This window comes from Stenella coeruleoalba (assembly GCF_951394435.1).
Source record: "Stenella coeruleoalba genome assembly, chromosome: 10".
Classification (NCBI taxonomy): Eukaryota; Metazoa; Chordata; class Mammalia; order Artiodactyla; family Delphinidae; genus Stenella; species Stenella coeruleoalba.
In genome coordinates this window covers 47,589,008-47,612,566 of record NC_137156.1, presented here as the reverse complement: position 1 = coordinate 47,612,566, position 23,559 = coordinate 47,589,008, and the positions used below count along the sequence as shown (strand labels likewise).

General features: G+C 34.8%; 1 protein-coding gene across 1 annotated transcript in view; it reads right to left on the bottom strand.

The window, feature by feature from the left end:
- KHDRBS2 (KH RNA binding domain containing, signal transduction associated 2) overlaps nt 1-23,559 on the bottom strand; it is a gene marked incomplete at its 3' end in the record, with an annotated part of 661,356 nt that overhangs the window by 34,236 nt on the left and 603,561 nt on the right. Inside the window, exon 7 of the mRNA XM_079934322.1 lies at nt 8,295-8,377. Within this exon, the coding sequence (XP_079790448.1) occupies nt 8,295-8,377 (83 nt within the window). The remainder of the gene's footprint in view (nt 1-8,294; nt 8,378-23,559) is intronic.

The following is a 23,559-nucleotide window of genomic DNA, read 5'->3' as shown; positions in this document are numbered from 1 at the left end:
ATTTCTTGTCCTTTGCCTCCTAATGGGTTCAGCCAATGGGAAAAAAGTGAGGTCGGGGTATTAACTCCTGAGATTCCTCTTTGTGGGCTGGCCTCCGCTACCATTCTCTTTCAAAGGAGAGGCCTCTTTCTCTGTCAGAAGGTCTCTGACAGCTTTCTATCTTCCTTCCATTCCTAGTTTTTGGTGATAAACACATTGCCCCAGGGATACTAGCCCTGCGCGCTACATTTTCCCTTGTGGTTTCCTTATACTCTGAAAAGAGTTCCATTATTAAACTCTCTTCAAATTATCCTAATTTAAGAGTTTCATTTTTCACCTGCTGTGTAGACCCTGACAATTATAGATATTCCAAGAGAGTCTTCATTCTAGAAAACTTTGGGAACTACTGCCTTATATACAGAAGGACCTTTATCTTTCCTCCCCCTAGCACATTCCTCCATTAACATACAGAAGAGAGGATTATTTTCCAGGTTGTGTGAGTCACACACCTGATTCATGCTTCAAGGGAAGTGAAGACTTCCTTTTTGATATTTGTTTATTACAAATCTGCAGTTAGAAATTTAAATTGGAAAATTACAAATTCTTAATATTTCACATCCAAGTTAAAATCCTGTAAGAATCAAAGATCAGAATTGGTCTTTTGACTTTCATCTGCAATATTACTATTTGTCTCTAAGTACATGAAAGTCACTTTTTTCTATGTTTATGATTTGGATTGGTATAGAGTCTTGCATTGAAAAGAAACAATTTGTTGGTAAAGACTTGAGAATTTATGTGATTTTAGAAGATTGATCTCTGAAAATGTTAATGACTTTGAGCAGTACATAAAAAAATAGGATATCAGAACATGAACCGAATTTAATATTTGGTCCAATTAAAGGTGTTTATCACAAGATGTAACTTGTCATAAGCCAAAGACTGCCCTGCAATTTGAAAGTTGCATAATAAACTCATCAGTCTATTTCATTACTTTTTCTCCTCATAGACACAGAGCAAGAGAAAAAGATGGTCAGAGACACCTCATATCATTGTCATCTTTACCAGTCCTTAATGTGTCATTTAGTTGAGCTGCCTCCTAAGGAATTTTCAGCAAAGTCCCTTTTCTGATCCATTTGAAATTTTCCACAACTATCAACACCTTACAAGACAACTGGGGATTAATTAAAGTTGTTATAGTTTCTGAACTCTAGGTGAACCTTTGTAGGGTTGTTACCTTGTGAACTTCCTTTAGACTATTAAAGATGAAATAATTATTCCATTTAGACACCTGCCAGATCCTACTTTATAATTTCCACAAATTCTGTATTCACTTGTGCTGACAAACTAGTCATTTAAAGACCCTTTTATCTAAACCTTTTTCCTTTTATCTCAGTTCTGCTAAGTCACACAAAACATATTGTTTTACCTTCAAGTTTCTAAATCAGTATATCTTCTGATTTGACCACTTTAATGTTGAAATAATACACTGTTTGTAAGTGATGGAGAAGTTTTATGTTCACATATTTCTCTTTATTTCACTTCTTTAAAAGCTTTCTCCATTTCCCTCCATAAGTCCAAATAATACTTTAAAAAGTCCAATTAAAGAACCACCACTTGAAAAAGAAAAAATTCCATACTGATTCTTGTAGAAAATAAACTTTCTTTCACTTCTAATTCCTAATACTTGATTACTCTATCGTAGTTGTTTTACTTAATTTAAATATACATGCAGCTTGCATATATGACTCCTCCACCAACAAATTATTAGGAGAAAATGTTAAAATATATTTAAAAATTGAAAAATATGTATTGTGACTGTATGGTGAGCATACTCTCTGGCACAAGTAATCATTTAATAAGTGCTTATTTAACTAAACTGTTATTTACATCTTCTGTTGTCATAGTTGGATCAATAGAAGTAATCTAAAAGTAGATATTTAATTCATTATATAATAAATTTTCTCAGTTCTTATCTATTTCTATTACAAATCACTATGATATTTAAACATTTTTCCTCACAGAGTTTTCTGAAATAATAGTGCTAACTTCATTCATTCAATAATGCATTCATTTATTTTTTATTCATTTATTCAATAAATATTGAGAACATCTTGCATGCCAGACCGTATCCTAGTATTGAGTATATGTTTTTACCAAAATAGCATCTTATAATTATTATAATATAGAGTATTAGTATTGTTGTAACTAACTTCATGACATTCTTTCTTTATCCCTTCTGCTTTAGCACGAAGATACCTCAGAAATAAATATGTATTTTGTCAGTAAAAATGATATATAAAATTCTGAATATTGTATTCTCTTTGAGTGATGAGGCTCTTATTTTTTTATCCCCATCATGTAGGTACATATTAGGTCTGACATTCATGCAGTCAATGATCATCTGTTCAGCACATACCCTATGAAAGCCTCAATGTTAGGTGCTGTGAGGGACATGAGGGTGTATCAGACTAGGATTCTGGGCAAGTTAAGGTTGACAAGGGACAAATACACAAATTATTCCAACACAAGACAGAAAAATAAAGTGCCGTAGAGAAATAAAGATATGATGCTGTTGGAATTCAGGATAGAAACAGATTATTCACAAATATAGGATTAAGGAAAGACTTTCAGAACAGTTGGATTTTGAGGTGGATTTAGGAGGATGGGAAGAATTTAGTCACAGAAAATTGAATGGATAAGAAAGGGAAAAGAGAAGGTAGCAGAGTGCATAGAAAATATACTTTTACATATAAATTATACTTCATTAAGTCAAGATAAAATGTGTTTTCCAGATTATTCTATAACACCATTAAATTTTATACATAATTATGTTCAAGTATCCTAGTATTCACTTTTCAAATATTCAAGATAAGTTATTGTAATCCCCAATTTTTCCTTAGGGTGAATCAAACCCAGTTAAATCTAACCAGAATAAAGATGCAAAAAATTCCTCACTTTCAGAAAATTATTCCCAAATCTCTACAAATTGAATGTAGCTCTAAAGCTACATCAAGAAATGATTTTACTCTATTCTAGCAGTGCTTGTAGAGTGTGATAATTGTGTTTCTTCCAAATAGTTTCTGAAGCAAGTTACAGAACTTTATTATCACTATTTTTATGCACTAATATATAATGATGAGATAGAAATTTGATTGAAAATATTAACAAATGTTTTAAATACATAGCCAATTTGCATACTGTACTCTATTAGTGTCTGTGATGTGACACAAAACTTTCCTGCATCCTAAGTAGCTGTGCTGTGTTCCAATATGTAACTGGAACAGTTAAGAGAGCAGAAGCTCTTGGCTTTTTTATTTACCCTACTACAAAGTAACCAAAGACTCAAAGTAAAATGTTCATTTCCATAATTATATCTTAATTTATGCTGAGCTTTAAAGGTATCTGTTCACATGAGTTGTTTTTTTTTTTTTTCTAATTGCCTAGAGTGGTTTCCCTAAATAGAATTCCCTTTCACCCCTTTCACTATGCTGTCCCCCAGGCCATGAAAATTTCACACTCATGCAATATGATGTATAGATGTCCTACACTCCATAATGACCTTAAAGTGGTTTCTTTCTTTGCCAGTTCTCTCCTCCAAATATTACTTAATGCATTCAAATCTCTTTGGGTGCCAATAAGTTGATCAGTAAATGGTCAATGTTATGATTTTGTTTTTGTGACAATTAGTCCTATTGGTTTCTGAGAATCACATATAGGGGCAGATCATTTAACTAATTATCACATGGGTTCCTTTCCTATGAAATATGTAACTTATTTTCAGAAAAAATACTTAGGCAATTTATTTTTCTAAAGATGTATTTGTTTTATGCCAACTTTATTCATAATAGCAAAATATAGGAATAACTCAAATGTCCTTCAACTGGTGAATGAGGAAACTGTGGTACATCCATACAATGAAATGCTACACCATAATAAAAAGGAACAGAATACTAATACACACAACAACATGAATAGATATGGAATTCATAAGAAGCCAGACTGAAAATGCTACACTTTGTAATGTTTCTACTTATATGACATTCTAGAAAAGGCAAAACTATAGTGGCAAAAAGTGAACCATGGTTCCCAGGGCCTGGGGTGGAGGCCTAAAGAGCAATAAGGAAACATTTGGGGCTGATTAAATAGTCCTATATCATAATTTTGGTGGTGGTTACATGATAGTTTGTATTGGCCAAACTTATACAACTGTATCCTAAATGGGCAAATTTTACCATATGTAAATTATACTTCAATAAATCTAAATTTTAAAAAGTAAAAATTCATTAGTATCACAAATTTTGAGCCTATATAAATTTATTCAATAATCTCTGAGCTCCATTAAGAAAGGAAAGAAATTGTTTTTTGCTTTTTTCATTTGTAATTCACTTTTTTTTTTTTTTTTTGCAGTACGCGGGCTTCTCACTGCTGTGGCCTCTCCCGTTGCAGAGCACAGGCTCCGGATGCGCAGGCTCAGCGGCCATGGCTCACGGGCCCAGCCGCTCCACGGCATGTGGGATCTTCCCGGACCGGGGCACGAACCCGCATCCCCTGCATCGGCAGGCGGACTCTCAACCACTGCGCCATCAGGGAAGCCCTGTAATTCACTTTTATCTTTGATGATCTTCCCCCACCTTCATACCATATTTTATGAAAACATTTTGCTTCTATATAAGGATTGCAGGTGGTTTGAACTCAAAAGTGAGGAAGAAGGGCTTGGAGAAATATGATTTTTATAGACTGAATGTTTGTGTCCTCCCAAATTTCATATATTGAGCTTGTAGTTCACTTAAAAAAATTTTTTTATTTTCTACTGGAGTAGAATTGATTAACAACATTGTGTTATTTTCAGGTGTACAGCAAAGTGATTCAGTTATACATATACTTATATATATTCTTTTTCAAATTCTTTTCTCATTTAGGTTATTGCAGAATATTAAGCAGAGTTCCCTGTGTTATACAGCCTTGTTGGTTATCCATTTTAAATATAACAGTGTATACATGTCAACCCCAAACTCCCAATTTGTCCCTCCCACCTGTGCCCCTGGTAACCATAAGTTCATTCTCTAAGTCTGTGAGTCTGTTTCTGTTTTGTAAATAAGTTTGTTTGTACCACTTAAAAAATTTTTTTAACCTATTTATTGGAGTATAATTGCTTTATAATGGTGTGTTAGGTTTCTGCTCTATAACAAAGTGAATCAGCTATACACATACACACGTTCCCATATCTCTTCCCTCTTGCGTCTCCCACCCTCCCACCCTCCCTATCCCACCCCTCTAGGTGGTAACAAAGCACCAAGCTGATCTCCCTGTGCTATGTTTCAACTAGCTATCTATTTTACGTTTGGTAGTGTATATATGTCCATGCCACTCTCTCACTTTGTCACAGCTTACCCTTCTCCCTCCCCATATCCTCTAGTCCATTCTCTAGTAGTTCTGTGTCTTTATTCCTGTCTTACCCTTAGGTTCTTCCTGACCTTTTTTTTTTTCTTAGATTCCATATATATGTGTTATATGTGTTAGCATATGTATTTGTTTTTCTCTTTCTGACTTACTTCACTCTCTATGACAGACTCTAGGTCCATCCACTTCACTACAAATAACTCAATTTCATTTCTTTTTATGGCTGAGTAATATTCCATTGTATATATGTGCCACATCTTCTTTATCTATTCATCTGTCATTGGACATTTAGTTTGATTCCATGTCTTGGCTATTGTAAACAGTGCTGCCATGAATATTGTGTTGCATGTATCCTTTCAAACCATGGTTTTCTCTAGATATATGCCCAGGAGTGTTGCTGGATCGTATGGTAGCTCTATTTTTAGGTTCTTAAGGAACTTCCATAATGTTCTCTATAGTGGCTTCACCAATTTACATTCCCACCACAAGTGGAGGAGAGTTCCCTTTTCTCCACACTCTCTCCAGCATTTATTGTTTGTAGACTTTTTGATGATGGCCATTCTGATCTGTGTGAGGTGATACCTCATTGTAGTTTTGATATGAATTTCTCTAATAATTAGTGATGTTGAGCATCTTTTCATTTGCCTGTTGGCCATTTGTATGTCTTCTTTGGAGAAATGTCTATTTAGATCTTCTGCCCATTTTTTAATTGGGTTGTTTGTTTTTTGATATTGAGCTGCGTGAGCTGTTTGTAAATTTTGGAGATTAATTCTTTGTTGCTCACTTCATTTGCAAATATTTTCTCCCATTCTGTGGGTTGTTGTTTCATTTTTTTTATGGTTTCTTTTGCTGTGTAAAAGCTTTTAAGTTTCATTAGGTCTCATTTGTTTATTTTTGTTTTTATTTCCCTTACTCTAGGAAATAGATGGACAAAGATATTGCTGTGATTTATGTCATATAGTGTTCTGCCTATATTTTCCTCTAAGAGTTTTATAGTATCTGGTCTTACATTTATGCCTTTGACCCATTTTGAGTTTATTTTTGTGTATGGTGTTAAAGAAGGTTCTAATTTCATTCTTTTACATGTAGCTGTTCAGTTTTCCCAGCACCATTTACTGAAGAGACTGTCTTTTCTCCATTTTCTCCATAGTCTTGCCTCCTTAGTTGTAGATCAATTGACCATAGGTGCGTGGATTTATTTCTGGGCTTTCTATCCTGTTCTATTGATCTATGTTTCTGTTTTTGTGTCAGTACTATCCTGTTTTGATGACTGTAGCTTTGTATTATAATCTGAAGTCACACAACCTGATTCCTCCAGCTCGATTTTTCTTTCTCAAGATTGCTTTGGCTATTTGAGGTCTTTTGTGTCTCCATACAAATTTTAAGATTTTTTTCTTTTAATATTGATTCTTCCAATCCAAGGACATGGTATATATCTTTCCATCTGTTTGTGTCATCATCCATTTCTTTCATCAGCCTCTTATAGTTTTCTGAGTACAGGTGTTTTGCCTCCTTTGGTAGGTTTATTCCTAGGCATTTTATTCTTTTTGCTGTGATGATAAGTGGGATTGTTTCTTTAATTTCTCTTTCTGATCTTTCATTCTTAGTGTATAGAAATGCAACAGATTTCTGTGTATTAATTTTGTATCCTGCAACATTACCAAATTCATTGATGAGCTCTATTAGTTTACTGGTAGCATCTTTAGGATTTTCTATATATCTGATCATGTCATCTGCAAACAGTGACAGTTTTACTTCTTTTCCAGTTTGGATTCCCTTTATTTCCTTTTCTTCTCTGATTGCCAGGGCTAGGACTTCCAAAACTATGTTGAATAAAAGTGGTGAGAGTGGTGGACATGCTTGTCTTGTTCCTGATCTTGGAGGAAATGCTTTCAGCTTTTCACCATTGAGTATGATGTTAGCTGTAGGTTTGTCATATATGGCATTTATTATGTTGAGGTAGGTTCCCTCTATGCCCACATTCTGGAGAGTTATTATCATAAATGTTGAATTTTGTCAAAAGCTTTTTATGCATCTATTGAGATGATGATATGGTTTTTATTCCTTAATTTGTTAATATGGTGTATCACATTGATTGATTTGTGTATACTGAAGATTCTTTGTATTCCTGGGATATATCCCACTTGCTCATGGTATATGATTCTTTCAGTGTATTGTTAGATTTGCTTTGCTAGTATTTTGTAGATGATTTTCGCATCTATGTCCATCAGTGATATTGGCCTGTAATTTTCTTTTTTTGTGGTATCTTTGTCTGGTTTTGGTGGCCTCCAGAATGAGTTTGGGAGTGTTTCTTCCTCTGAGATTTTTTGGAATAGTTTCAGAAGGATAGGTGTTAACTGTTCTCTAAATGTTTGATAGAATTTGCCTGTGATACTGTCTGTTCCTGGACTTTTGTTTGTTGGAAGTTTTTAAATCACAGTTAAGAAAGGAAAGGAATTCTTGATTCCATAGTATGTTTAAAGAATTTTCTTCTTTTTAGAGCACCAATAACATTTCCCTATCTTTTGTTTTAAAAATGAAAATTATGTTTCTGGGGAAAAAAATCCACACTGAACAAGTGCTTTGTTTTTATTGTTATCTTAATTATGAATTCACCAAAATAATATCTAAAAATAACAGTATTTTTATTAAATACAAGCTTGTTCAATGAGTTGATTGGTTATGATAATCATCTAGTCTTAAAAGAACACACTACTATTTCATTATTAGCAATTGCAAGATTATTATATTTTACATCTCACAGTCTAGTAAGCAACTGAGTAATTCAGAAGGACAACGAATAAACCCAGTGCTAGAAACTTTCACAAAATGTAACTGATATTCAGATACAAGAAACAAAATAGCAGAATTAGAAGTCATCCTGAGAAGGATGTGTTAAACAATGTATACCTTACCTTTGTGCTTGGGTGGCATAGCTATTGTCATAAGTCTCATATGTCTGGTCATCGTATTCACCCCCATAGCCATCATCATAACCCTGAGGCAGAAAATGGTAGAAAGATGGATTAGCAATCAATTTAAGTAACTATGATCTGTTTTTGATTAATGAGATTTTATATCACTTTTCTTTTTTTTTTTTTTTTGTAGTACGCAGGCCTCTCACTGTTGTGGCCTCTCCCGTTGTGGAGCACAGGCTCCAGACGTGCAGGCTCAGTGGCCATGGCTCATGGGCCCAGCCGCTCTGTGGCATGTGGTGTCTTCCCAGACTGGGGCACGAACCCGCGTCCCCTGCATCGGCAGGCGGACTCTCAACCACTGCGCCACCAGGGAAGCCCATTATTGAGATTTTATATAAGGTGACCTTAATTTAGTTTTTATGTGTGGTTATTCTGCATCATATTTTACTAGATTAACAATTTCCATACAACATTGAATAAAATTTCATCTCTCAGATTTTAATATTTAATAATTAAACTCAGCATATCATTGAAGTAGCAATACCTACTTCTGGATTTATTTAGAATTTTGAGCAATACTAATGAAAACAATTTTAAAATTTCAAAATATATATTTTTTGAAAAACTATGAGTAGATAAGAATAATTATGATAACCTAATGGTGACACTAATCTATTTGTTACAACCCTACTGGGATTTTTTTCTTCCTTAATAATAATCAAAATCATAATTAGGATTGTAACTAAAATCTGGATTCCTCAGTAAAGAAGATGTAGTAATTATTGTTTGAAAAAAAAGAAAGGAAAAATGTAAAGAAGAAAAGAAGGAAGAAAAGGGAAAAGGAAGGAAAAGAGGAAGGAAAAGGAATGAAATAAAGACTTTTCACTTAGTTGTGCGTTCTACGGCTTTTAAATCTCATGAGTAAAATTATGTTGTGTGGTGGTTTAGTTATCTGACTAAATTCATGCTAACAAAGTTAATGCAGATTTGTGATTCTAGAATGTGCAAGCAAGCTAGCAAATATACACTCCAGTTATACATTGCAAAACATTGATTTAGTTTTATTTCCCTTTGTGGTCATTGACTTTATTCTTAATCATAGCCATCCATCTTGATTACTCTCAACTTCTGAGAAAACCTTTAGCTCTTCTGCTTCTGTATCTTTGTTGTTGTATCGCTTTCCTTGGAATGTACTTCCGTCCCACCGTACCAATTCTGTAATTCCATTTCAATCTGGAGGCTTTCAAATCTCTCTCACTGTGTTCAGAAATTTAAAGAGAAAAAAGTGCAGATGTGAAAGTTTCCATATTAATTTTGACTAAGACTTTTGAGTCCATTTAATCTGAAGACTAATATTTTTCATCAACTTAAGGAAGTTTTAAAAATGTTACTTCTTTATTACTTCCACATATGGTTTACCCATTATATAATGTTATTTTGAGATTTTCTGTCTAACCTCATTTTCTTGTATTTTTCCATTAATGATTTCCATTTCATCATATTTTTGCTCTGCAGTATGGAACAGTTTCTCCATTTGATCTTTGAATGTTCTAATTAAGTTCCTATTGATGTTTTAAAAAATTAATCTAAACTTAATTTTTGTATATGAAACTATTGCATAGAGATTATTTTAAAAGAGTACTGAAAGGTTTATGTCCAAAAATCAGCAGCTACTTGTCTTGTCCCTCTCCAACTTCCAGTTCTCATTTTGCATTTTTATCTATTATTTTAGTAGTATTTAAGCATTTATTTTTGTGTTATTAAGTAATATGTTTACATTTATGTTGTTTGATTTATGAATTTTAGTGGTCTTTCTATTGACTGGCAATTCATGTTGTGAAGGATTTAGTTCTATTGTAGACTCCTCCCAATATGTCTCCCTATAACTGTCTTCCTAATATAGTTTCATCATAATTTTTCATTAACTAGTAAATGTCTACCTTGTTACTGAGTAATAAATAATTATTATTCATAAATGATCCAAATAGATTAGTATAATTCTGTTTTATTTTCATATCTTTTTGTTTCTCCTAAAGTTTGTAATTGCTCATTCACTTTACTATTTTCTTGGTTTTCTATATTAGAATTATTTGTCTTCTACTGTCCCAATAGTTATCCTAATCTAGCAATAATATTTCCAAATATTCCAAAACATCAGATAATCTCTCACTTCCTTTTGTGCTTCATAGAGACCAACTCCCACAGGACCAGATCATTGCACTGGTCTAGACTGCTGAACTCCTGGGCCTGAAGGCAGAGTAGTTTTTCTCAAACCTCCCACCCACCACTGTTTGCATGGAATTCCCTTTTACCAAATTCCATCTTCTGCTTGTTCTCATTTCTTCCTGAAACATCTCTTTCAGTAAACTCTATTAAGAGGTATATTGGAGAGAAATATTTACATTCTCTCTCTCTCTCTCTCTCTCTCTCTCTCTGTCTCTCTCTCCTCTTTAGCTTCACTCTCCCTCCATAACTAGCTTCTATATTTTACTTTTTTGGGTGAAGAATTTAAATTATACAGAAAAGTTAAATAATAGTACAATGAATTCAACTACTCTTCATCTAGATATGCCAATTTTGTCCCACCTACATTATCTCATTATATATATGTATGTATATATATTTATATATATATATATATATGTGTGTGTGTGTGTGTGTGTGTGTGTGTGTGTGTGTGTATGTATAAATATTCTAAGCCGTGTGTAAGTCTGCTCCAGAAATATATTTCATCACTAAATAGCTCAGCTTGCATCTCCTGAGTATAAGGATATGCTCCTACATAGATACAATATTATTACTCCCTCAAAAAAGTTCACAATAATTTCATAATATCATTTACTGTGAAGTCCATAATTAAAGTTCTGTTATTGTCAAAAACAGGACTTTTATAGCTTTTAAAAATTTATTTATTTAATTTATTTATTTTTGACTATGTTGGGTCTTCGTTGCTGCACACTGGCTTTCTCTGGTTGTGGTGAGCGGGGGCTACTCTTGGTTGCGGTGCATGGACTTCTCACTGCGGTGGCTTCTCTTGTTGTGGAGCACGGGTTCTAGGTTCATGGGCTTCAGTGGTTGTGGCATGTGGGCTCCATAGTTGTGGCTCACAGCCTCTAGAGCACAGGTTCAGTAGTTGTGACAAAGGGCTTCATTGCTCTGTGGCATGTGGGATCTTCCTGCACCAGGGCTCGAACCCATGTCCCCTGCATTGGCAGGTGGATTCTTAACCACTGAGCCACGAGGGAAGCCCCTATTTTGTTTTAAATCAAAATCCAATCAAGATTCATGAATTGCATTTAATCATTATATATTTAGTCTTTTTGGAACTAACATAGTCTTCCAACCTTTTATTGCTTTTCATAACACTAACTTTTTGTGTAGTCTGGACCAGTGTTTTTGCAGACTGTCCCACATTCTGAATTTGTCTGATTATTCTCATAATTACATTCCCACTGAATAGTTTTGAAAGAACACTACATATGTGATATTGTGTGGAACATTTACAAATTTAAAAATTCTAGTTCCACACGACTGATTGGTTGAGTATAAAAGTTGAGGCTGAAGATTATTTTCAATCAAAATTTTGAGGGCTTTGATTCAATGTTTTCTATCATTACATACCTGTGGTCTTGAGAATTCCTGCTACTTGTATGTGACCTAGTTTTGTTTTGTCTCATTTTATTTTTTCCGTTTCTAGATGGTTTTACATTTTTCCCTGATGTTTTGAAATTTCCCAATGTTGTGCCCATGTGTGTGCATTTCCTTTTATTCCTTGTGCTGGGTACTTAATAAGCTCTCTCCATCTGGAAGCTTATACTCTCCAGTTCTGGGAAGTGCTTCATTTTTCTTCTCACTCTCTAGAACTCTCACTAGTGAGATGTTGGATCTTCTGGATTGGCGCATTAATTTTATCTTTATGTCCTATGTGATATCTCTTATTTTTTATTTTACTAATGAGAGAATTCTATAAATTAATCTTCCAACTATTCTATAAAATATCCACACATACGTTCTAATAACTATTAGGGTGTGGAGAGGAGATTTCCTTGTATCAGCATCCTATCCTCATCCCAAGGTCTCATCTCCTCTCGGGTAGAATAAGAATTAACAATGCAGTTAGAATTCTCAGTGCTGCAACTGGCAGTGCCTGTTCCCAGCTCTCTATCCTGGGCATCCACCTGGGTCTGTAACTGGGGAATTAATGATATTTGCCACACGTGTCTCTTTTCTAACACCCAGGCTATTGTTCTTCTGCCAAGTTTGGAAAAATTTAGCTTCTTTCATCTCCACGTCCTACTCAGGACTCAAGAGCTCTAACTTCCAACAGGAGGCAAGCAAGTTTTGTTTTGTCTTGTTCCTTTTTTTTTTTTTTTTTGCAGTGTTTGTGTTCTATAGCAAAGGGATAGAATAGCCATGAGTGGCAGGTGCAGATCTTTGAGGCCTTCAGCCTCTTGAATTCCCTTCCTTTCTCCTATTTCTATCTGTTAAAATGCTACTGATTTCTAAAGCCTATTTACATTACGTGATTTCAGGAAGATTTTCCTGCTTCTACCAAGCATAAGGTAACCCTCTGCCCTCTGAATTTAATAGCCTGTTGTTTTCTTCTCACTGTTACCCACAATGTCTAAACATATACCATATTTATTTTTCTATAATTTTCTCTTTTTAAATGTATGCTCCTGAAAAGCAAGTTAGTCCCTTTTTGGTGCCTTGTGATGCTTAGCATAGTGTATTCCATAGAGTATTCATTCAATAAATATGTATTGAATTGTTAAATTAGTACAAAGGAGACTATTCTCATCCAGTGTAGATATGGATTGACTCAAATCAATCACCACTGAAAAGGGAATATTACAAATGATGGATAGAGAGTAGTATTATATCTATTTATGAAGAATAGTTTTACCATTTGGCCTGTGGAAGAGTATTACATTTTCTTTCCTCATTTACACTTTCACTTTTTAAATATTAACACAGAAAATCCACAGAATAGGTGGAAATCTTTCCTGACAACCCACAATTTCCTAAAGCATATAGTGAAGTTGTCCATAAATACTTGTACTTTTGTAAAAGAGAAAGTAAATGTGGATACTGATACTTAATCTATTATTGTTTTCTACAATTTGATGTAAATATTTATTTGGTTTTCTTAGGACAGGTAAAAATATAGATCATGCTGGTGATGTTCTAAGGTAAATCACTAAAATAGATATGCTTCCAAAAGGACCAGTCAGTATCTGCAAGAGATTCAAATTAAGTAAGGGTATTCAACTAAAATATCAAAGCATAAAAGATCAAAAATTCTAAAAATTTTTCCCACTTTTGCTCCATTGTTTCTGCTGTTTCTTTTGAAGAAATTACTGGGGTATTATGTCCCAGCCTATTAACACATTTGTACTAATAAAAAGACTATTTTAGAAGTTACTTATTCTATCACAGTCTCAAAGTAGAATTTCCTAAAGAATAGAGGGTACATCTGATGTCCCAGTGAAGGAAAAACCTCCCTCTACAACTAAAAGTTTTAACTCTATTTCCTTCTAGTTGAAGACAGATGATTTGGCATCTCTCACAAAAAAGAAAATGCTCAAGGCGATAAGGTTCATTTCTTTTGGAGTCATGAAGAATATCCCTACTATCTAGAATTTCTTCATATTTATGAAGTTTTAAATTCTTTAGTTTTCTATATTTGAGCCAAATAAAAGCAGATCCTCATCGGATCTTGGCTATTTTCCAGATCTTCACCAGGTCCTGTGCAATTTACATAAGGTACAATATAAAATGTAGACCTGACATGAAGGCGTGAGAAATAATGAAAGAAGAGGACAAGTTCTCTGCAGTGTCCTGTGAATTTTAGATCACTTTATACATCTGAGTACTGGGCACAGCAACATACAGGATACATGCGTATTACTATAAACACATGTTTTACAAATCCAGCCCTTTTCAAAGCTACTTTGGAAAATGTATTTCTTGGCACAAATATGCCTACTAGTTTTTTTAATTTAAGGAGGTCATTTTGATCTAAACATCCCTTCCTGAACTATAATTTCTGCACAAATTTTGGGTTTTCAAAAGGAAATAATATTGGCTCTACAATAAGCTTAAAATAATAGTAATTCAGCAGACTTTATAAATATTAACCACTGAATTACCTATTATTCCTAGCAATAGAGACAAAAGAAGAATAAGACATAATTCCTGTCTTTTAGACATTCTCAACCAGTGATGTTTGAAAAAATTGTATGCACATGTATGTATGTGTGTGTGCATGTATAATGTTATTATAAATTTTAGTGACATAAAGTGCAGTATTTACAAATAAAAACAAATACATTTAATTTATATTTAAAATTTATATTTCATTTACATTAAAAATAAAATTTATAGCACTCAATTTAAAGATAAAATATAGAATTTATTGTAACTTCTGTACACATATAACTTCAGTGTGACTTGCTATTTCTTGAAAAATTCACTATCAATTTTTATAATTCTGTTGTTACAATAACACCACTATAAATCACAGCACAGATAAGATAAATACTTGATTACTCTTTGATTCATCAGAGACAGCCCTGTATTGATGAACATGTATAAATCTGACATTAATGTCACTTGAAATTTTCATTTATGTTGACAAGCAAAATGAAAAGGAAGCCTCAAATATGCATGTCAGAACTTTACTCATTTGTCATTTTTGTGAGCAACTTTGTTCTGAATTGGACAATGTTTTTTACACACTAGAAGGATATTTCCTCAATTTCGTGTTCTGATCACAATATAAGGGCTACAGACATAGCAGACTTTTAAGTTAAATCTGCTTTATTAACATTTTCTCCATCATTTTCTTGTCTACATAATCACAGTAACAAAAAATCAAGTCCTGGTTTTTAGCATTTGCCAGTATCTGTGGTGTAAATATTCTTTCTATGGCTGATTTCAAGATAGCAATATGATATCCTTAAAAAGAAATTTGGGAAGAGGTAAACAGTAGCACACCATATATTATTTCTGCCATACAGAACAACAGACATAACCTTAAGCATAGAGTGTAATGAAACAATTAGATAATAATGAGCTTTTAAATATTAACCCTTTGTCTTTAATATAATTTATTTAATTTTAAGTTTATGAAATTTAATTTTTAATAATGGCTGTGTTTAACAACCAATTCATGAAATTCCTGGAAATTTTACAAGAGATCTTGTGAGCCAGCACAAGTCAGCTCTAGCACAGCGCTGCTCTCAGCTTACTAGAGGAGATCAACTGGTATATAAAAAAAAATTGAAATAGAAGTGGAAAGTGCTTCAATAGATTATATAATAGGGGCTATGACATCACATTGGAAGGAATGCATAAATCTGTCTGGAGATTTTAGGTGGAAATTATCAGGGAAGGCCTTATTTGAGATGGTTATTTGTGGATAAATATATTTTCTAGAGGGACAAGTGGGTAGTGGCAGAGCATTCCAATTTCCAAGTGTGAATGCATGGCAACATGAAAGAAAATACTGTTTGGTGAACCACTAGCAGTTGGATCTAACTAAAACACAAATGCCTAAGAAATGGTAGGCAGTTGGGCTAAAGAAGTAGGTAGGAGTCAGGTCTGAAGTGCTTCCTATGACACAACAAGGATTTTACTTTTTATCCTATAGGGAAGAAAGCCATGGAAAGATTTCTTCCCTATAGGCCATGGAAGAAAGATTTCTTCCCTATAAGCCATGGAAGAAAGCCATGGAATGACAATATATAGATCTATCTGCATTTTGTTACATTCATTTGACTCTTTAAAAAATTCCAAGTCTTTTGGAACTAGGCTCCATTTTTCCCATTTTCTTGACTAAGTTAATCATAGTTACTATAAAACCCCTGGATGATAACTCCAATGTCTGAAACACTTGTGTCTTTATTTTTCCTCTTGGTTTCCTCATGCCTTATAATTTTATTTACTGAATTCTTGATATTGTCTATGGAAATTTGTGAAGGGTTTTGCCTGATAATATTTTCTTCCAAAGAGGATTAAGTGTTCCCCTGGCAGGCAGTTAGGATAGCAGCAGATAACCTTGATGCCATGGAGAGATGGTTTTAGGCAATTGTATAGAGAAGTTGGAAGCTTAGGCAGTCTGGGCTAGAGATATAGCTCTGGAAGTGATCAACATAAAGATGACAGTTGAAATTACAACCGCTATTCAGGGTGTCTACTGAGAGGAGAAATTTAGGCTACACCATGCCCTACATGAAGCCAGTGTTACGAGAGCCCCCCTTCCCATGTTTAATTGTCCTTTATCTCACTAGGAAATAAAGGCACAAGCTGTTATAAATATAATCCTGTTTTCTTCAAGAAGATCCCACTTTAGAAAGAAAATCAATCTTGAATTTATAAAAAGATATGATATTTCTCTAAAGGCCTGTTGTAAAATCCCCATGCCAGTGTATGTTTTGGACATTAACCTGTAAGGATCTCTGGCTGTTCCTGGGTATACATTACCACCTCACAGATACCAAATCAAAAATTCTTCCAAAAATGGAAAAATAAACAGAATATGTATTAAATTTCCTCTAGATACAGAGTTTTTCTAATCAACATGCATTTATTAAGTTTTTGAAGATTTTCTGTAACTAAGAGAATCATCATACAAAATAGTTCAGAACATTTCTTACCATATATTCTGGAAAATGCACGTTTCCAAAATATTATGTTACTGAGAGTTTGGCTAACTGCTATTGTACTGGATTTACCTATGTTAAAAGTTCAGTTGGATCATATAAAATTGCCATTTTTGTAGATACAAAAAATATGTATTTGAACTGTAGTTAAACCTAATACTAACACTAGAAACTATAAAACTGACATGTTTTTGTCAACTAAAGAGAAGCAAAAATATCTTGTGATGCTAATAAGTTATTGTGGCTTTCAGAAGAAAATCTTTTTTGAAATTTAAATAATATGAAATGTCATCCTGACTCTGCTTTGTGCCCACAGTTTCTTCAAAGACTTTTCAATTTAATAGGCCTTGGTGACAGGTTTAGAATTTGGTCATTATTTTCATTTGGGGTTTTATTTCTGTAAAAGGTCAGCAGGTATTAAAAGAAAATAAATGAAAATAATGCAGAATTTTCTAATAAAATTGAGAATTCAGCAGATATTAAAAGAAAATAAATGAAAATAATGTGAAATTTTCTAATACAATTGAGAGAAAAAGAAAATAAAGTCGAACATGCAATCAAAAACCATAAAGTATTCCAGAATTAAGTAATTTAACTATGAGGGTCAAGATCATAAATTTGTCACCAAAATCTAAAATTCTAGGCACAGAAGAAATTTGCAAATGCTGCCCTTTAACGTTATTGAATACAATTAACAGGTCATATGAGAACTTGACATTTAACTTTCTTTATGAAGTGTGGTTAATTTTTATAAGCATATGTTCCTTTCTGGATGAGTTAAACCATAAAATGCATAGCATGTCCACTTCATATATATTTCTTGTTACTACAAAAGCACTTCATGGTAATAATTCAAATTAAAAAAACATATCATGAAATATTAAAATAAAATCTGTACATGAAATGTCAATATTTTAATAGTCAATATTCTCTTAGCATGTAAATGATCAGTGTTTATGACACGTATCTGATTGATCATGGATTTTTATACTTTCTCATGTTTCTTTTCTTAAAGGTTTAATTTTTATGTGAATATCTCCCTACATTTTTATCATACATTCTCTGCTTGATATATGGATGAGTTTCTTGTAAAATAGAATGATTTTAATAGTATCTCCCATCTCTTTTTTCCACTAAAAGAATAGCTTCCTATTATGGATTGCTGTCTTGTGTGGAACAGTGTGGCAATGGATAAACTGCCCCCCCACCCCCAGCTTTTGTTACTGATGTATTCTATTATAGCTTCATCTGCTATGGGGTTGCAGATATGTGTTTTATATTGCTATTTTAGGCTACAAGAAACCAAAGCATGAAAAGTCGTTAACATCATCATAGCTATCTCATTCAACCTGTGCATGGCAGGGATAAATTAGAAAAACAAAACAAAACAAAATAAAAAAGAATCCAATAATTCAACTTCCCATAATGACTCCTGCCACACTTCTTGGTAATATTATTTTTGTTGCTGAAACAGGGATTTTATAGTTTGTGCAAGACTATGATGGCATGATGTATCTATTTAATATTTTTCAATATTTCTTTCCCAAAGTATCTTTACTGGCACTTTTCAGTTAGAAGGCAATTTAAGAATCCATCATTTTACATTCATAAATACAACAATTTTGGCATTTTGTTTTACATAATTATCATTTTCTAATAAATTATGCATCAGGCAAATGTATATCAAAATGAAATAATAATTTCATATAAACCAGTTGAGTAATCTTCATTCTTACAATGGCTTTTTCCCTGTTATATGGTACCATATCTAACAAAAATTCCTTTATTATCCTGAGAGGAAGACATTTCTGATCTCTTTGCAATTTCTGTGATTAGAAAATACTAAGATATGACAATGCCCTTTATTCATCTTTAACCTTTTGACTTACAAGTGAAAAACATGAGTTGTCTTTTAAAACTTGGTCCTGCACTGAGTCATGACAGCATTACTAATTTTATTTTTCTGGAATGTTTCGTTTCAGTAGTGCTTAGTTTCATGGAGAAAATGTAAGTATTCAAGTTAACTATGTCATTAATAATTGTTTAATTCAAGTTAACATCGTTTGAATAGGAAGGGGGGTCTCATTGCTAAATTAGGTTTAGTTTTGATTTTTAATCTTCTTTTGAAACTATTCTCTCCTACTCTAGTCAGGGCCTGCTTTATTTGTTTGTTTGTTTCCACATAGCTCAGGCTCTCCCGTGGGGCTGGTGACTCAGGGCTTCCTCCAAAACCAGCAGCCCTGGAGGCAGGCAGTATGAGCAGGGAGGGACCCTTCATCTCTACTGCAACCACACAAGCTATAGTTTAAGTTTACATGAGATTTATTTGAAAAATTTAGTCTAAAAATGTTACAAATGTGTTGGTGTACAGCATTCTGCATTATTAAACAATTTTACGTGTTCTATTATTAAAACTAACAAATGTAAGCTACTGAGGCCAGAAATATCAGTTTGCCATTTAAAACCCCAAATTTCCATCAAAGGATAATTCAAATTGCCATATTATTCTATTAACTATTCATTTTCTCTGTGGTGATTCATTTCTTTCCAAATTTAATATTGTGTTGGCTTATAATGTTATAGCTCCTATTGTATTTCCTACATGGAGGCTTCATACATACTAGGGCCATGCAGTCCAATAGATCTTTCTGTGATGATGGAAGTTTCCATGTTCTGTGCTGTCACTGGTCAGACGTGGCTTTTGAGCACTTAAATGTGGTTAGGGTAACTGAGGAACTGAATTTTTAATTTAATTTAATTGATTTAAATTTAAATTTAAGTAGCCACATGTAGCTGTTGGCTACATGGATGCTGAAGCACTTGTGAATAAACATATTTGAAATACTCAGCTGTCCAGAGATTTTTTACATGTCTTTTTTTTCAGTTTGAGACAGGCTGGGACCTGGGACACTTTGCACCTGGACAAACCTCTCCTCGAGCAACAAAATACAAAGAAACTGTATGGGACTAAAAATAACTGCATGCATGTGCAGTTGGGGCAAATTATGGACAAAAAGATACAAAAAGACTAAAAATAGTCAACTGCCACTTCTGAAGATCCAGGAGAAAAAAAAGGGTGTTGGGAGCAAAAGCAGGGTACTACACATGCCCTCTGCACACAACACCACCTAAGGGGTGGGCAAGCCACCTAAGCCACCTCTCCAGCCCAACCCCTGGACACACCCCTACCCTCACCCCATATAAGGAACAAGCTCACTGCCCCGCCCAGCGAGTGAACAATCAAGTGAACCTGTTGTTTGTTCTCGCTTCCCCCTTCTGCAGGAGGGTTCCCAATAAAGCCTTGCCTGAATTTCTTGTCTGGCTTCTAGCCAATTTCTGTTGACTAGGGAAGGCCAACAACCCTGGTTGGTATCAGATTTATGGCACCCAATGTGGGTCAGTTGTCCCCTTCTTGGGAGAGGATCTGGGTACCTCCAGGACCACCAAATAAAGCTTCCCCATGGGTGACAAGTGGCCACCTGAACCTCTTGTTTCAGTGTCACTGGATTTGGTAAGTCTGCCTTCCTGGCCCCTGGGGACCTCAGTACCCTCATTCAGACTACACTTTCCCCTCCCCCTTGTCTTTTCCCTCTCCTGAAATCTCTCCACTTCTCCTCTCTCTGTCCTCTTCTCTCTCTGTCCTCTCTTACCTCTGTCCCCCGCTTCTGAGAGACTGGATATTGGCAGCTACAGCCTCACTCCTCTCAGCTTGTGAGACCATGCTCCCTCTGGCCGGCAAGGGCTCCCCTTGATGGTTACAGAGGTGGGAGAGGCGTGCCTCACACCGTGCAGACCCTGGTCCAGCAGCCTCTCCCTGATAGGAGATTTATGAGAGTGATAGGGGGTTAAGCCTCATATCATGAACTGGCTGGATGTCCTATCATCCCAGTATTCTCACCTGTATTTTCCTGCTGTCTCTTTCCCTTTTTCAGTCTTTTCTGTCCCTCCCCCGCTTCCCCCTCCCTGGATCCTTATACCTGAAGTCTCTGCCAAAATTGTGGGCATGGTGGAGCATTTGAACCTTGAAATACAAATGCAGTGCACTTTCCCTGAGATTCCATGCTTGGCTTACTTGGTGGGATTTTAAAAAACAAAAAAGAAAAGAAAGGAGCTTGCATTTTTCCCTCCTCTGCTTTTGCAGTGTAACTATTCTTTCTGCCTGAGCTCTAAGGTCTTGCATCTGTCTCTTCTGCTTTGTAGTGTAACTATTCTGCCTGGGCTTTCAGGAACTACCTGATTCATCTGTAGTCTCCCAGACCAAGGGAAAAAATGGGCCATTTTAAATTCAAGTGGGAAACTATGAGGTCTCTGGTTCTGTATTTATGGAAAAATTAACTTGTAAATGATCTGTATTTAATTGGTTTAAGGAAATGGAGTGCTTATACACATTCTCAGAAACATAAAGGAGGCTCACCAGAATACATTTTGGGTTAATGTGATCTGGGAAATATTCAATATCTAATTAATCTCTGGTATTAGACATAGCTTAAGCTTGTGGGTTTAATTAATGCAAATCTGTCTTTAGAGTCATCAACATTAAGTATAATACTTTTATTGTACCTATGGTTTTACTGAAAGTCAATAAGTGCATATTGTTTCAGTTATAAAATCTGTTAATATGGAAAATAACCTGATATGATTAAACTTTTAAGTAAATGTTACTGAGATAAGAGCGTTTTGGTAAACTCTATAGGAATAATTATGTTTTGGAAACGTCCATTTAAATAGTCCCTCCAAACTTTGTAACTTAAAACTAAATTAAGTTAAATGATAGGAATTCATTGAATATCCAGGCCATTTCAAATAAGATAAAATATTGGGAACATTAATTGTTAAACAGGTCTAAATTTACCTACTTTTGTCTTCTTGTGAGAGAGAAACTAAAGTTATTTGGTGTCACCTTGAGATGTTCTCTACCAATTTATAGAATGCTAATGTAAATGACAGTTCATGGTTGCTTAAGGAAAGTAGGATGTGTGTTTTCAGAGAGAAATGTATGAGGAATGGAAATATATTTTGTTAATGGAAAAAGGGTGAGTTTGTTCCAAAGCTGGTTATTTCTGAATGGAAAGAATAAGAGACTTTCTGGCTACAGAAATTTGCAGGTTTGTGGAAGAGGAATATTGAGAAAAGCATTTTGTATGTGGTCAGGACTTTCTAAGGTGGGATTAAATTTAATTAGGTAAATGGATTTTATTATGAGTAGGCTGATGCAGGACTGGATTTGGTTTCTCTCTCTCAAAAGAGAACAAAGTTTTCCTGGAATGCTGTTTTTGATAACAGATTGTATGAGTTTCTGTGCCTTTAAATGATCTGTATTTACTTTTGAAATCTTTTTTTTTTTCACCTTAGTCTAGGAATAATGGTTTCACAGCCACCTATGATTCTAACTGACCAAGTGTTTGTAAAGCTTTTTGAAATTTTTGACAGACATCCCAAGTATCAAATTCTAATTAAAGTTCTTTTGAGCCCCCCCACCAGCTAACTTTGGGGTGCTTCAAAGGGCCCTTGGAGAATCCTAAAGAGAGGTCCTAAACTAATTGGGTTCATTTTGTATGCTAAATTACATGGGAAACATTGTCCAAACTCACTGTTCCTTGTGTCAGATGGAATCATCAGGCTCTCCCCAATTTTTATCACAGCTGCCAAACAAATAGGAGATAGGGTTTTGGGTTCTTCTGCTGTCTAGTCTCTCACCTTACTCTATGCACAAAAAATCCCCTGTGGGAATACTCCTACCTCTAGGCCCTCAGGTCCTGACCCCTGTGGCATTTTCCATTGCGCCCAACTCCAATTCCTCCAGGAGTTCCTTTTTGTACCTCTAGGACCCCCTTCACTCTAGGCCTTGGCAGCCCATACCTCCTTACAGACTACCTATTGGGCTGGCCACTTCCAAGCAGCCCACATCCTTTAATAAGGCTTCACAGATGCTCAATCTCGAGGAATACACCCTGACATAGGAAAAATTGTTATAGGACATAAGCATTATGGACACCAGATCTCCATCAAAGAGAGTCCTGTCAATGCACTGGCACTGGTTCACACATCCCCTATCGGGGCCCCCTTGTGCGAGGGACTGGGTTAACCAGAGATGTCTGGTTAGGCTATGGGAGAATAGAGGGCCCTCAAAATCCCATTAGGTAAGATGAGAATTTGGAGGACACTCTAATCCCCTTCTGACAAAAGCCTCCTAATAAATGTCTCTGAGATTACAGACTTCATTTCTAGGAGTGCTCTTGGTTGCAGGTTACTCAACATAGGAGGATCCCCTTCTAAGCCAGAAGAAACACCTCTGGAATATATTCTTAGAAATTGGAAATTTAAAGAAATAGAAGGGCTGGAAAGGGAAAATTTTTAACTCTACTAACACTGCCTGGCCTTTATATAAGTTGGGGGATAGAGAAAAATGGCCTGAAAATGGGTCTCTAAATTACAGTACCATCTTGCAATTGGATCTTTACTCTCATAAGATGGGAAAATGGACTGAGGTTCCCTATATCCAAGCCTTCACAGTCCTTTACCAAAAGCCCACTCTATGAGGCTCCTTAATCAAAAGCCAGGGTAATCAGAAAACACTCCCAACATTTTAGATGATT